At 33.0% G+C, this 16,148-nt stretch overlaps 1 protein-coding gene across 1 annotated transcript in view; it reads right to left on the bottom strand.

Moving 5' to 3' along the window:
- Positions 1 to 4,711: 4,711 nt before the first annotated feature.
- LOC132758549 (Fanconi anemia group A protein-like) overlaps positions 4,712 to 16,148 on the bottom strand; it is a 46,119-nt gene continuing 34,682 nt past the window's right edge. The window contains exons 25-36 of the mRNA XM_060750226.1: positions 15,929 to 16,022; positions 15,004 to 15,140; positions 14,423 to 14,588; positions 11,907 to 11,996; positions 11,473 to 11,555; positions 10,683 to 10,769; positions 8,595 to 8,658; positions 7,798 to 7,866; positions 7,349 to 7,512; positions 6,526 to 6,664; positions 5,754 to 5,846; positions 4,712 to 4,891 (exon numbers count right to left, since the gene is read on the bottom strand). Of these exons, the coding sequence (XP_060606209.1) occupies positions 4,829 to 4,891; positions 5,754 to 5,846; positions 6,526 to 6,664; positions 7,349 to 7,512; positions 7,798 to 7,866; positions 8,595 to 8,658; positions 10,683 to 10,769; positions 11,473 to 11,555; positions 11,907 to 11,996; positions 14,423 to 14,588; positions 15,004 to 15,140; positions 15,929 to 16,022 (1,249 nt within the window). The 3' untranslated portion in view covers positions 4,712 to 4,828. The remainder of the gene's footprint in view (positions 4,892 to 5,753; positions 5,847 to 6,525; positions 6,665 to 7,348; positions 7,513 to 7,797; positions 7,867 to 8,594; positions 8,659 to 10,682; positions 10,770 to 11,472; positions 11,556 to 11,906; positions 11,997 to 14,422; positions 14,589 to 15,003; positions 15,141 to 15,928; positions 16,023 to 16,148) is intronic.

Genomic DNA, 16,148 nt, shown 5'->3' with positions numbered 1-16,148 from the left:
AATTTAATTCCAAGCAGAGCTAGAGTTTAGATACTAAGCATGAAATTTATCTTCTAGTGAGTGTCTGCCAAGTTTGTTCAAATAAAAGCCCCTGGTTTAAAATTGGCCTTGGCCCAGGGGTCTATATACAGGTGAGCGATTTCAGGGCCATCATGGCCCTCTTATCTTGTTAGCAGTTCTAGTCATTCTATTTGTCATATCTTTTTAGTATAGTTTCATATAGTAGATTTGCAAATGATGGCCAGTGTACATAATTGAAGGTTTTTGTGAGACACAATATTTGTGAATGCAATGTTATTTTGTGCCATGTTGTTTAAATATTACATGATAATTTGAAAGAAAAAAAAATACACAAAAAAACTGAAAACTTCTTATTTTGAAGCAGGTTTTCCATTATTTTTAGCTCGCCTATTCGATAAGAATAAGTAGAGCTATTGTAGTCACCCAAGCGTCGGCGTCTGCGTCGACGTAACCACTTATGTTAAAGTTTTTGTAATAGTTTAAATATTTTCAAAGTCCATTGACATATGGCTTTGAAACTTTGCACACTTGTTCACCATCATGACCCCAACATGTAGGCAGGAGGCTGTAACTCTATCAAGCATTTTGACAGAATTATGCCCCTTTTTCAACTAAGAATTTACGTTAAAGTTTTTGTAATACCTCAAATATTTTCAAAGTCCATTGACATATGGCTTTGAAACTTTGCGCACTTGTTCACCATCATAACCCCCACATGTAGACAGGAGGAGGTAACTCCATCAAGCATTTTGACAGAATTATGCCCCTTTTTGACTTAGAATTTATGTTAAAGTTTTTGTAATACCTCAAATATTTTCAAAGTCCATTGACATATGGCTTTGAAACTTTGCGCACTTGTTCACCATCATAACCCCCACATGTAGACAGGAGGAGGTAACTCTATCAAGCATTTTGACAGAATTATGCCCCTTTTTGACTTAGAATTTATGTTAAAGTTTTTGTAATACCTCAAATATTTTCAAAATTCATTGACATATGGCTTTGAAACATGTTGAAATTTTATACTCTTCTTTGAGAGCATAATAGGACTCTCTCCAAGGCCTATAACTGTAATATGGATTTAAAGAAAAATTTTTCCTTTTTCTTTACTTAGAAAATTTTACCTTTTAATCAAGGCTTTTTTTACTATCAAGCACTAAGAATAGTCGAGCGTTGCTGTCCTACCGACAGCTCTTGTTTATATTGATGAATGAAGGTGAGAGGCTGCACAAAATAGTTTCTTTAGTGCCCAACTTATCAGACACTTCTTAACAGATTTCAACACAGTAGAATGAGCCTCAAAAAGTTCATTGGCACATGTCATAGGAATTTTATAAATTAATTATTATTGGCTTTTTGTTGTCAGTTTTTGTTGTTGTTTTTTTTCCCCCACAAATATAAAATATTGGCTGTAAACCAGATTTTGTGACAAAAAAATTCCAGTCACTTTTGTTTTGTTCTTTATGTAGTGTATAGAATCTTCTGTTTTTATGTGATTGATAATTCTTAAGAACTGTGCTCTAGAATTAATTATCTAAGTAAACATTCTAGAATATTGAATCTTTATTCAAGTATTTAGAATGCTGGAATTCCATTATTTTGTGAGTCAGAATTCCTAAATGTCAGTATTAGAGTTCTTAGATGTCTATTTTTAGCACAAGAATCTATTTTTAGCTATGGAATTCCAATATTACATACTTATAGACAATTTAAGTGCAAGGTGTGTGTTTATTGTAATGTTTTACTTTATCCTGTCATTCAGAAAACTGTATGTGCCATATTTGTGAAACCTTTACCTGTAAATGGGTTAGTGTTTTTATATGTGGTGCCACGAAAAAAAATTTTGTCTTCTGAACATTGAGTAATTACACATATATCTTTTACTATTGCTTTAAATTTTGCAGATTTATACTAGCCATTGTAAAGAAGCAATGTTCTCAGTTTTCATATGAAACTGAGTTCTAAGTACCCACATATACACAAATTTGTTCATAATATAGACACAGTGTTTCTTTTCATTTAGTAGATTATTATGTAAAGTTGCAATATTTTCACCTTTTTTGGGGTATTTTAAAATATAGCAACAAGTTAACTTTTCTTTTTAGTATTAAACAGCTGCAAAATAAATTCTGACATTTTATCATGTTATAGTGTTAAGAGGCCTCCATTTAAACATTTAGGTTCAGTTAAACCCACAAAATAGTCTTTAGAAGTTATCTCCTATTTTGGGCATTTTGAATATAGGTTATACCAACAATGTTTAATTTGCTTTATTTGGGCAAATGACTTTGACTTATTAAAAATAACCTCAAGTTTTATTTCTTCAAAATTTTGTTATTTAGCCATACTAAAGTAACGCATTGACCCTTAAAACACCTTTACTTTCTCGGGCAAATTTCTTAAATTAAGAAAATTTCATCTTTTTATTTTGAAGATCAATAACAATAAGGATTTCTGTTTTGCAAGCGCATCTTATAAGTTATTTTTGAATCCTGTTAAAATGGCACTAAATTTAACCAAAACAATGCATTACAACATACCACTGAAAAATCAAACTATTTAAAACATCTAAGTAGAATTGCAATAAAGATACTATCTTTACCAATGCTTGTAGTTTAGAATTTTTTACAATCATCTCCGTTCAATGACTTTTATATTATGACATTTTACAATTAAATACCTCTTTATTTTCATCTGCATGTATTTGTATAGATAATACCAGTGTGTTGTGCTTATTCTTTAAATTTTGCTTTTTTGTTTTCTTTTATCATAATCTTGATATCCAGTTCTGTTATCTGTTTATTATATATCTATGTTATTTATACTGTTGCTTTAAACTTGCTGATATATATTATTATAGCTATGGCAAAGACATATTGTGCTCAGTTTTCTTATAATAAAGTTTTAATGAGTTTATACACAGTACCCATATGTCACAGTTCAGAACTGTTCACTGTTTAGAGGAGAGGCTGTGTAATCGGCCTGACAGCTCAGTTGGTTGAGCTGCAGAATGGTACTCCGAGGGTCCTGGGTTAGAGTCCTTGTCAGGCTGCACATTTTTCTCACCCTGACATTTGGGGCCGAAAGGGGGACCGTGACTGAATATAGCTCAGAGTTAAATTCTCATTGCTCTGTAACCCTGATTTTAAGGTTGAATTTCAATATAGCTGGGGAGTATGTTACGGTTCAGGACTATTTACTATTCAGGGAGAATGTGTAAGCTCAGTTGGTAGAGCCGCGGAACAGAGTATTCCTAGGGAGTTCCGGTCAGGCTGCACATTTTTCTCATCCTGTGACATGTATACACAGGAATTTTTCATAGTGTAGACATGTAAGATTTAAAAGCCAAATAAATGCTACATAGTCATTACTCTTTAATGAACTTTGTATTATAATTATTATTTGCAGTATGGCATAAATAATCTTCCAGTTTGGGTCACAGATCTGATGAGGAATAACATGGAAAATTATATAGCCTCTTTCCATGAGATTAATGAAGAGCTTTTTCGTGGCCAAGTTGTTAAGGATTCAGACTTAAAATAATGTAGCCCCTCAATTGGGGTGGGTTCAAATCCCACTTAAGTCTTTAGTTTTGTTCATGTGAGGAAGCTTGATTAAGGTAACTTATGGAGGGATGATTGTTCTACTTTGGGGCTTGCTTGTGTTTGAAATATTGTCAAAACACACAAGATATTTTATCTACTTGTTATGCTGGGAACAATTTCTAGGTATTTAGTTGATATATTTTAAAGCTGCATTAAATAAATATGTAAAAATATTTTGCCGTCGGCCTAAAAACCCAATCATTCTACAGTGTCATTAACCTTTTAAACAGTATTGTTGCAAACAGAAATTGTACTTCCGTTTTCGCCACAATTAGGTTGCAGATTTATGTGCTTATAAAACTCATTTTGGTTGTCTGGACACCAAAATAAGATGAAACCCAGTTTATTAATGAAATATCGCTATTTCTGTTTTTATGAAATTTATTAAGTTTAAGCTTCTGATAATAAAAGAATCTGGTAAGAAGTTGCACTCAAAAATAACACAAGGAGCACATGTGTATTTTTCATCAAGTTCTTAATGATATTCACTGTATGCCTTCATTTTTTTGGTCCTTTTGTTATAATTTTAATGAATGTAAATTGAATGTATTGATTAGAAATAGATAACTGTATACAAGTTTGAATCAAGATTGAGAGGTCACTTATAGTCAGATCTGATATTTCCACTTTTCCGTCTAAAATAAAATACTGAAAATGTTAACTTTTGTTTGTTTTCTATGCCGCCAGCATATTGTAATTGAATCTGACGGGATGTCTGTCTTAACATGCCCAGTAAACACAAGAGGGTTAAACTTTTCTCAGTTTGACGTATCAAGGTTCATTCCTGACAAATCCCTTGACAGGCTACATAAACATGATATTTTCCTCCAATTATCTCTCTTTTATTTTGGCACATTTGAATTAGGTTTTGTTAACCTGTTTTGGACATACATGTATCTTAGTTCTATCTGTATCAAATGTTTCATGCTATACACACTAAATGGTATAAAAGCCATGATACTTGACATTATAATCACTTTCTACTTGTATCAATATAGTGTATAAGTTATATATAACATCAGACCCTGGATCCAAGAGCAGCAATATAAAATCTCAAGAAACTTGATTAAGAAAAACAAGGTAGATAAACAACATTTTTTTATTTTCTATAAAAAATCATAAAAAAAACCAGAATATAACAAGACAGCCAAACTTAATCAACAGAAAGGTAGGTTGGAATCTCAAGATTGGGTCCCATCAGGCTATGAGGACAACATCTGGATTGCACAGTCTGCAATGACGGGTCCACATCTCAGCAACAAGTCCTTAAAAATAAATGTTAAATATACAAAATTGATGTATATGTAATCAAAGTGACATTTAAACTATAGCACCATACATATGTATAAAATAATAAGATATTAAATGTTGAACCTAACTAAGTCAAAACTCTTATCATGTTAACTCGGTGCTGGTAGCATCTTTTGCCTGTGCTTTATTTATTCATAAATTGACCACAGCCATGTATATAAAACTTAAAAGTACTGCATGTTTGTTTTTCATTGGATAATTGTGACGTTTATATAGATTCATATACATGTCTGCTTTCAATTTATGAAGAAATCTCACTTTTTTTCTCTAAAAAAGATGCTTGCTGTATTATAAATTTGTTATAAAATATTTCTGACAGGTTATCTCCGTATATAAACAGTTGTTTGCAATATAAGCCTCACCTAGCTAGAGGTATATAGTGCCGTATATCCAGTCAAAATTCTTTATATCTAATAGCATAAATGGTTGCAAGCTTAAATGACCACTGGCAAACACTTTTTATACACAGCCATATAACCTGTCAAAAGTTATAACAAATCTATAAAAGTGTATGATTGCTTTAATTGTGAAAATGAAAATAAATTCGCTGATTGTATAAAGATAATATAAACATCATGATTATCCAATGAAAACCAATGTTTATAGCAAACAGTATTATAATTATGTAATATTAGTTATACAGATTTTTACAGGTCATATACACTCAGGTTATATGGTCCAATTTAAATGGTTGCAGAATGATATATGACATATTAAATATGACCTAAGCTGCCTACTGTTAAAAGAACAACAACAGTTATCCAGGCCCATAAAACAATATCGTTAAACCTTTTCAAAAGAATAATAGGTTTTTACCTTGTCAACTTTCCTCAAATGGACTTTTGCAATTGACTGTATAAGTTGGACGGCAAACAAATCTAAACTCTGCATATCATGTGACTGCATCTGCTGAATACATAATACAGTTATACAATTTGTGTATGACTGACAATAATAGCAATACTAAATTTGTTGAATAATAAAAACCTGGCATTCACTCTTATCACTCTATCTGTAATTTTAATGACTAAATTTGAAGACAACAAAATTTTCCCTGGTATAGGCACACTCCCCATCCCCCCATTTTTCATTTTATAAGGCAAATGTCTACCCTACCTGACCTTAACAACTAAAGGATTTGTAAAAAGACTGCAAATGTATCAATATGGCCATGAGCCGCATCAGCCCATGAGCAACATCAGTAAAAGCCTACTAGGCAATGAATGCTACATGCCAAATATGTATCTAGACTCTAAGCAGAATTGTTTCACAAAAGAAAAGATTAATTAAGTCTATATAAACTAAAGCAGTGTAGGGATAAAGCAAATTTTGATTCAAGGGGTACAGTTTCAAATACTGTGTAGAGGGCTAGAAAGTTATGCTACATGTGAAATATCTAAGCTATGAGCATTAAAAGATTTCAGCAGATACCTACAATATTGATAATTCAAGGTAACAAGTGATCGTGGGTGGAGTTAATTTCGACTCAAGGGGCCATAATTCATACAACTTTTCTACAAGTAAGAGGTTTACTGGGCAATGTTTCATGCTAAATGTAGAAGCTCATGACATAAAATATAAATCTTACATTATTTTCAATGTCATTATGACCCCTGCCCTCTTCTAACATTTCCAAACAGTTTGAGTATGATTTCAGAATCCCTGTCAGAAATATGTCCTCTAATATGTCTCCTTTTTCTATGAACTTTTGGTGCGCAGCAAAATACCTGTGAAGACAAAAAGATTTAAAATATTTTCATATTTTAGTTGCTGTTACCAGTAAAGATTTATCTAAGTTTATCCTACAAGTTTAATATCAAAGTCTCATATTTGAGCAGTCTGTACATTGCTGTCTGTTTTCTTGCACAGGATTATCAGACAGGATTATCTACTGTTTATACTGGTGCTAGAAAAACCTGTCTTACACCCCAATGTAAGACAAGTTGCGTATTGTAAATGATGTCATTCCCACGCGCCTTTTATGAATGAACTAAGTTTTTAAGATAACGTCATTGTGTCGTTATGAATGATGTTGAAAATACATATGCTACTATAAGAAAAATGTACTAAATGAAAATATTAGTTTTCATAATATCATTAGTTTGTAATATTCAAGAAAAAAGAATCAAACACCAGCTGGTGTCACAGACAGGAGTACATAGCTCTCAGGTAACTGTTAAGTAGAAACTCGGCATAGTCCTCGTTATGGATGTAAACATTACCCTCAAGCTAAATATTCCGGTCAGTATTGTCAGCTAGTGTAAGATCCTTATACCATTTGCTATTCAGATTTACATAGCTTTTCTTATTTAGAAACCCTAAATTTTAATAATGGAAAGTTCAAAACTCACAAAGTTTAACAAGACAGGTTCATTACATGACTTTAACAGGGTAAGAAAAAACAATCATACCTCACAATGGTAACATTCATTAGCCTCTCCAGCTTTGTATTAACACACGAGGCAATAGCTTCATCAACACGATCTACAAAACACATCTTCGTCAAATATCTCCCTTCCCTCCAATGCAATACTACTGACAATAAATCTTTTAGCTTTTCTCTTTCACAATTTACCTGAAATCAAAGTCAGATCTTTTAAAAGCATGCTATATCAAAATTTGACAAAACATGTGGATATATTTTACACTTCATATAAAACAAAAACTTCCAGATTTATTTTCTTGTTTTTCTAGGTAAACATGGTTTCTTTTTAATCATACTGTTACTGTGTTATTTTTAGTTTTATTGTGAATAGAGAAAAATGACACCCCAAGACTTTGCTCTGTGTATGTTCTCTAACAGAATATATTAGAAATTCAAGGGAGCATAAATATTGAGGATAAATCTTGAAAGCTTTACCTTTGGTACCTCAAAATGTTCTATATACGCTAACTGCAGAAACAACATTTGAACAAAACAGGTCAATACCTACAAAGAGGGAAAAATTATTCTGTAAATACAAAAGTTTTGCACAACATTGGATCTTCTTATCTGTTGCCTTTTATCTACATATATCATGTATACCATTTGCAGTTCGATTTCTATATAATCTTTAAAGGTGCAATGATGTAGTCAAATCTGTAATATGTGATTTTGTAATACAGTCAGCCATTTGTGACATATCATAAAACATTTTTATAGCTGTGAAAAACGATGTAAAACTTCATTTTCTTCCATCAAAGTAGAAATTGTTTTTGTTTTTTTATATATTTACACATTATTCAAATTCAGTGAACATTCATATATAAGCATTCTTCAATTATAGTAAAGGGACTCTGTGAGAATATATTTCCAAGATTTGTGTACCATTTGATAAGATCTGAACAAGTAACCTGTGGGCACAATTTTAGAACATTCGCTTCTGTTTTTTCAGAATGATCATTTTTGTTGTGCAAAACGACTATACCAAAATCATTTTAAGAATCTCATTATTTAATAATCAATTTTCAACATAATTTTGAGTATATTTCTATTGATCAATTTCAAACATTACAATTTTTTATTTTGGGGTTTTGGACCTCAGTCCTTTAAATTCATGTACTTATAAAAATGTCCCAGGCAAATACACTTTTTATTTTCACACAATTACAGTTCCAGCAATAAAAGGGTAAATTAATTGTTCGGACTGTATTTTATTGTATAAACTTCATTTTTACCTTGACTTGATGGACAATATCAGACCCTGTATCAAGATAGTCTTTTAGAATGGATCCTTCATCACTGAAATATAGATCAACAGTAATGTTTTTTGCATAAAAAATTTGTATCAAAAGCATATAAGAAAATTATATGTCTATATATATACAATGTATCAAGTTCCTGCAAATTGTTAGTTACTCAAATAAATATCAATAAAACCTAACAAGATAAGATGTATCCTCAAACATAAATGCCCATGTCTTAAAGCTGTAAATAAATAAAATTATGTTGAAATTTTCTGAATTTCAAAATTTCACCTTAAATTCAATGTTTTTTATTGGTCGAACTCATATTTCAGAATTTACATATCTAGCATCATTTCAACAGAGAAACTGGCCATAATTCTAAAAATTATAATTATCAAATAACAAAATTGTGTGAGAACATTTTATGGCAATCATTCTGTGAAAATTACACTGAAAATGTTTAAAAATGCATGAGTCACACATGGAAGGAATTGCCTAATCTTACCTGTCCCCACACAGTCATTAATCTAACAAGAGCCATGTCAACATGGCCATCCCCCGCCGAATGTGTTTGCTCATTGGAAGAATGTATATGTAGAAAAGAATAATTCTATTTTAAGAGGTCTTTTGGTAATGAAAACTGATGGCTATAGTGATTACAGATTTGAAACCTATGTGAATACTGATGGCTGAAAATAACAAAGGGCAATAACTGAAAAATAATGCAGGGTAGGTTATCATTCTTGTGTGCTGCATCCCTCCTAAGTAAAATCTATCCACCTATGAAGTTTCAAGTTGATACCTCAAATACTTTTTGAGAAAAAAATTGAATTGAAAAATTAAGTATGAAAAATAACAAAGGGCAATAACTCAAAAATTATAAAAGGTAGAGTTATCATTCTTGTGCACTGCACACCTCCTGAGTTAGATCTATGCAACTATGAAGTTTCATAATGATATCTCAAAGGCCTTTTGAGTTATGCTCTGGAAAAAAATTAATTTTGAAAAATAAAAAAAGGGCAATAACTAAACAATTATGCAGGGTAGAGTTATCGTTCTTGTGCACTGCACACTTCCTCAATGAGATCCATCCACCTATGTTTTTTCAAGTTGATACCTCAAATACTTTTTGAGATAAGCTCCGGACAAAATAGTATGAAAAAGAACAAAGGGCAATAACTCAGAAATTATGAAAGGTAGAGTTATCATTCTTGTGCAATGCACACCTCCTGAGTGAGATCTATGCACCTATGAAGTTTCATTTTGATATCTCAAAGGCTTTTTGAGTTATGTTCTGTGCAAAAAATAATTTTGAAAAATAACAAAGGGCAATAACTCAAAAATAATGCAGGGTAGAGTTATCATTCTTGTGCACTGCACTCCTCCACAATGAGATCCATCCACCTATGAAGTTTCAAGTTGATACCTCAAATACTTTTTGAGAAAAAAATTGAATTGAAAAATTAAGTATGAAAAATAACAAAGGCCATAACTAAAATTTATCAAAGATAGAGTTATCATTCTTGTGCACTGCACACCTCCTGAGTGAGATCTATGCACCTATGAAGTTTCATGTTGATATCTCATAGGCTTTTGGAGTTATGCTCTGGACAAAAATCAATTTTGAAAAAAAAACAAAGAGCAATAACTCAAAAATTATGCAGGGTAGAGTTATCATTCTTATGCACTGCACTCCTCCTCAATGAGGTCTATCCACCTATGAAGTTTTAAGTTGATAACTCAAATACTTTTAGAGATATGCTCCGGACAAAAATGTCGGACGGAAGGACGGCCGGACGGACGGAAGGAAGGTCGGACGGACGGACGGACGGACGGAGACTATTTCTATATCCCCCGCCGCCTTTTCGGCGGGGGATAATAAAAAAATTCCGGTTTAAAAATCTGGTTAAAAATCATTTTAAGTTGTTAACTACCAACGTATAATTTAATACAGATTCTTAACATTTGCATTTTTTTAATATCATCACAAAAAAAATCACTGTGATTTCTCAAACATTATAAAACTTGTTGTTGGATACATTAAAGCATAATTTGTTTACAATAAAATATCACAGTTACCTGTTAGTTTGATAAACAGCAATGCTGAACAAAACCCCAGCTTCCTGCCATGGTTTTTCTGTATGTAAGGAGTTACATGTCTCTACCCTAAAACATGCATTAAACATACCATGATTAAAGTGTATAAAGGAAAGCAAAAGAATTAATCCTTGAAACAAATATACATGTATTTTGTTGGATTTTAAGTCACATCAACACTGTTAAGGTCGCTATGGCAACTTCCAAGCTTCACTGGTAAGGAAGACCACCACTGTTCTGTAAGCTAGCTGGATAGCTTTATCACAAGAAAAAATCCCAAAACCCTGATGGGATTCAAACCCACAGCAGTGAGGGACTAGAAGTCCACAATCTTAACCCCTTTGCCCCAGATGGAAAATACAAAAAAAGAAGGATTTTTTTTTACTTGAAGATACAGAAATGTTGTTGAATTTTTGTCTTAGACTTGTTTTATGAAGTAAGGATACATTTTTCCAAGGGTAGTTCATTTAACCTGTCTAATGGAATAAAACCATAAAACCTTCAATCAATTAAATAAATCATAACAAAAATGTAAACGTCAAAATCATGGAAACTTCCAACTCTGCTAGTGAAGTAAAATTTAAGGTGCCCCATCCTTGCATTATTTCAGACATATGCAGGCGCCTGAGTAGAACCACTGACATTTAGTAAGTAAAGACCTAAATCCACAGCAGCAGGAGGCAAGTATTTCAAGTCAGGGAAAACTCAACCATGGAAGTCCCATCTTTAAAATGTAGAAATAATAAAACATATAACTTTAAGTTAATTTTACCTTGCACCACCAATGACCAATTGCAGTGGATTGTCAGCCCTCAATTTTTTTGGTAGTAAATGCTTCACAAGGTGTGCATATCTCTGTCAATAAGAGTGGAAACAATACTCACAGTTTAATATACCAAATTGGCAAAATAGTATTAAAATATTATATAAAAACAAATTTTCTGTCACAAATTTGTCTCAAAATTGAAACTATTTGCATGCATTATTAAAAGCAACAATTCAAAATTTTTGCTTCCTCAATAGAGACTATGGTGAATGTATGTTAGACTTTTGATACAGTCCTTAGTCAGGAAAAGAATTTTCTGTGACAATTGTGTTGACAAAAAGTTCTGTATTGCTGTTTCATGAAGATTACACAATAATAAATTCAATTACAAATCAAAATAAACAAATCTAAAAAATAACAATAAAAAAACAAAGACCTACCATCAATGACAACATGAAAACTGGACATACGTTACACATTTCACTCAGCGTTTCTTCACTTTTATCTGTTTTACAGACTTGACATATCCCCTAAAATAACAGAATATACCTTTTATATAATATTCAAGTTTGAACAGCTACCTCAGCCAAACAAAATGATTTAAATATAGAAAAATTCTCATTTTCATTAAATTCTTATAGTTAAGAAATACAGACATGTTTCCTTTTAAATGTTGATAATAAAATCATTTCATTGAAAAACAAGAAATGTTTGTGAAACTTATATACCCACAAATTACAACCAGCTAGTCATGTTACATACCACACTACCACAACTGAAACTGTCAGTCAGCTTTTGTGGTGAAGGTCACTATGACCTTGACATACTGACCTCAAAATTATTAAGGGTCATTAACCTGTCCTGACCAACCTACCAAACAAGTCTGATGACTGTAGGCCAAAGTATTCTTTCATTTGTACAGACAACATTATTCATGGACAAAGTGTCTGTGATCACCTTGACCTTTGACATACTGATCTCAAAATCCATGAACTGACCAACCTCCTTATGAAATCTAATGACCAGTTTCAAAGGGTTTTTCTTTTCATTGGCTAACTGACTTCAAAAAATATAGTGGTCATCAACAGATCATGACCGACAGTCCCACAAAATATGAAGGCTATAACTGAAAGAAACTAGACAAACAAGAGGGCCATGATGGCCCTAGATCGCTCACCTGACTTATCAAACTCATCCAAACAATTACCTAGACAAGCATTCTGACCAAGTCTCATGACAGGTGAGTCAAAAATGTGACCACTACAGTGTTAACAAGGATTATCCATATTTGAGCAGTGCGACCTAGTTTTTTACCCAGGTGACACATATTCAAACTTGACCTAGAAATCATCAAAACAAACTTTCAGACCAATTTCCAGGATACTTGGATCAAAACAGTAGCAACTAGAGTATTAACAAGATTTTTCTATTTTTAGCTCCGGTGACCTAGTTTCACATGCGATTTCGAACTCATCCAAGCAATTACCTAGACAAGCATCCTAACCAAGTTCGATGATAATTGAGTCGAAAATGTGACCACTAGAATGTTAACAAGGTTTTTCCATATTTGGGCGGTGTGACCTAGTTTTTCATCCAAGATGACCCATGTTTGATCTTGACTTAGAAATCATCAAAACAAACTTTCAGACCAATTAACAGAATATTTGGATCACAACAGTAGCCACTAGAGTGTTAACAAGATTTTTCTATTTTTAGCTCCTGTGACCTAGTTTTTCATCCGAGATGTCCCATGTTCGATTTATTCCCAGCAATGACCTAGGCAAGTTTCCTGACCAAGTTTGATGACAATTGAGTCAAAATTGTGACCACTAGAGTGTTAACAAGGTTTTTCTTTTTTTAGCTCCTGTGACCTAGTTTTTCATCCGAGATGACCCATGTTCGAACTCATCCGAGCTATCACCTAGACAAGCATCTTGATCAAGTTTGATGATGATTGATGCAAAAATGTGACCGCTAGAGTGTTATCAAGGTTTTTCTATTTTTAGCTCCGGTGACCTACTTTTTCATCCGAGATGACCTATGTTCAAACTCATCCGAGCTATCACCTAGACAAACATCTTGACCAAGTTTGATGATGACTGATGCAAAAATGTGACTGCTAGAGTGTTAACAAGGTTTTTCTATTTTTAGCTCTTGTGACCTAGTTTTTCATCCAAGATGAGCCATGTTCGAACTCATCCGAGCTTTCAACTAGATAAGCATCCTGACCAAGTTTGATGATGATTGATGCAAAAATGTGACCGCTAGAGTGTTAACAAGGTTTTTCTATTTATAGCTTCGGTGACCTAGTTTTTCATCCGAGATGACCCATATTCGAACTCATCTGAGCTATTATCTAAACAAGCATCCTGACAAAGTTTGATGATGATTGGGTCAAAAATGTGACCACTAGAGTGTTCTCAAGGTTTTTCTATTTATAGCTCCTGTGACCTACTTTTTCATCCGAGATGACCCATGTTCAGACTCATCCGAGCTATCACCTAGACAACATCCTGACAAAATTTGATGATAATTGGGTCAAAAATGTGACCTGTAGAGTGTTCACAAGGTTTTTCTATTTTTAGCTCTTGTGACCTAGTTTTTCATCCAAGATGAGCCATGTTCGAACTCATCCGAGCTTTCAACTAGATAAGCATCCTGACCAAGTTTGATGATGATTGAGGCAAAAATGCGAACGCTAGAGTGTTCACAAGCAATTGTGGACGTACGACGGACGGACATTCACCGATCCTAAAAGCTCGCCCTGAGCAAGCTCAGGTGAGCTAAAAAAGCTTTCTAAAAGAGAACTACCAATAATTTGTTCATGTTATTCTGGTGTACAAAGAAGGGGACTTAAATATATACATGTATTGTTAGGCTACCTGTCACAAAAGTTCTGCGCGCAACATACATGGCAATATGAAGGAAAAACTTTTAATAAATTTCTTTTGCCTACCTGACACAAAAAGACTGTGATACTAGCAGGTAAAAATAGTCCCTCACACAAATGTGGCGCAATAATCTTTGTAATGAACTGTGCTATCAGGTTCAGGGGAATCTGTGGGGTTATCGTGTTCAATGTATCACTAAACATCAAATACCCTGGTAAGCAAACACCCAACCTGTAATAATATAAAAACACAGTACATAGTGGGGTTTGAGAAAGAGACAAGACATACTTTACTTCATATGTATTTATGTCTACATTTGAGACAATGGGCTACTTTAAAGTACATGTAGTTTAAAGATAATTTCTAATTTAATTCAGTAATGAAAAAAGTTTATAACATATGTTAAACTCAATGCAATTACTGTATGAATATGAAACAGTGGTTTACCAGTAATAATACCTTTTATTGCATTAAATACCCTGTAAACTTAAATCATTACATTCACTTTATGGAGACCAACATCTTATGACCTTGACATTAAAATTGCAGGTAAGATATTCAACCACCACTAAAGCTGGACAGTGACCACTTTAAAAACAACCTGAGACTTATTCACCAAGCCGAAAAAGAGAAAGAAATGAGATACCTAAGGAAATGTTGTACTATACATTGTTGTTGAATTTCATCCGCTGTCCCTGACAAAAGGTTCATCAGCTGTTGTGGTAACCAGGGTAACATATCACCTCCATCCTTAGTCTGATGTGAAAACCTTAATGTTAATTCCTACAATGTTAAACATACATATTACCATTTCTTTTATAATTTTGTATAATTTGAAAAAACAACAACAGAAAACACAAGTGCAGCACTGGCTCTATTGTATAGATTTCAGCCTTTAAAGATTAAAGCCCTACTTGGACCATTAACCGGATTTCCTTGTATGAAACCAGAAATGTTTAGTTCAGGACACAGATAAGAAAGAAACTGGTATGATTCATGAGAATTTTTGTTTCATAATCAGGAGAATTATGAATACTATGAATACGTATATACATCAAGATAAATGACTCATACAGATTTCTCATCAAAATATTTCCCATTTTTTTAATTCTTATCCCCGAAACAGACTGATTACTATTAGATTAATGAAAGTGACCTGTGATAATAATAAATCAATATATATGCTGTAAACTAGATATGCATAATGGGACTTCCACGATGCTGTAAATTGATGACTGACAACTGTAAACTGACAACTGAAAGAGCTTTAAAATTTGGCAGCATATAGAGCCTAGTAAGACTGCAAGGATAGTCTCTACTAGTAAAGAAAGATTCAAGATGACCTGCCTTATCTATATAATAACCCCTATATCTTTATTTATTTGATGGCCCTCCATGTTTTATTAAAGGCCAGAGCAGCCCTTTGTTAAAACATGTTACTCTCTGCTTCCTCAGTAAAAATAGTGCAATGTCTTGGTTTCAAACCCGAAGAGGCAACTGATAACCGTAAGTGATATAAAGACTTAGATATTGGCTTACATCATTCAAGCACCGGGGTCCCCATCACATACCTGAACAAGGTTAACCAGTACAGTCCTGCTGTTGATAGGTGAGACTGTATTTTGTTCACAACATTCACAACTATCCTCACTTCCCTGACTAAGCCTGTAAAAAAATATATATATACAGTAGATAAACTTTCATTGGAACACTGCAAAATAAACTGTTGATATTGAAAGACCTAAATCATCACTTCATTATATTCTATGAAAATTAACCCTCTATATTCTG

The sequence above is a fragment of the Ruditapes philippinarum genome, unplaced genomic scaffold (genome assembly GCF_026571515.1).
Source record: "Ruditapes philippinarum isolate M1 unplaced genomic scaffold, ASM2657151v2 ctg199_1_1_1_1, whole genome shotgun sequence".
NCBI lineage: Eukaryota > Metazoa > Mollusca > Bivalvia > Venerida > Veneridae > Ruditapes > Ruditapes philippinarum.
The sequence above is the reverse complement of the archived record's forward strand: the minus strand, read 5'-3'. Positions and strand labels throughout refer to the sequence as shown.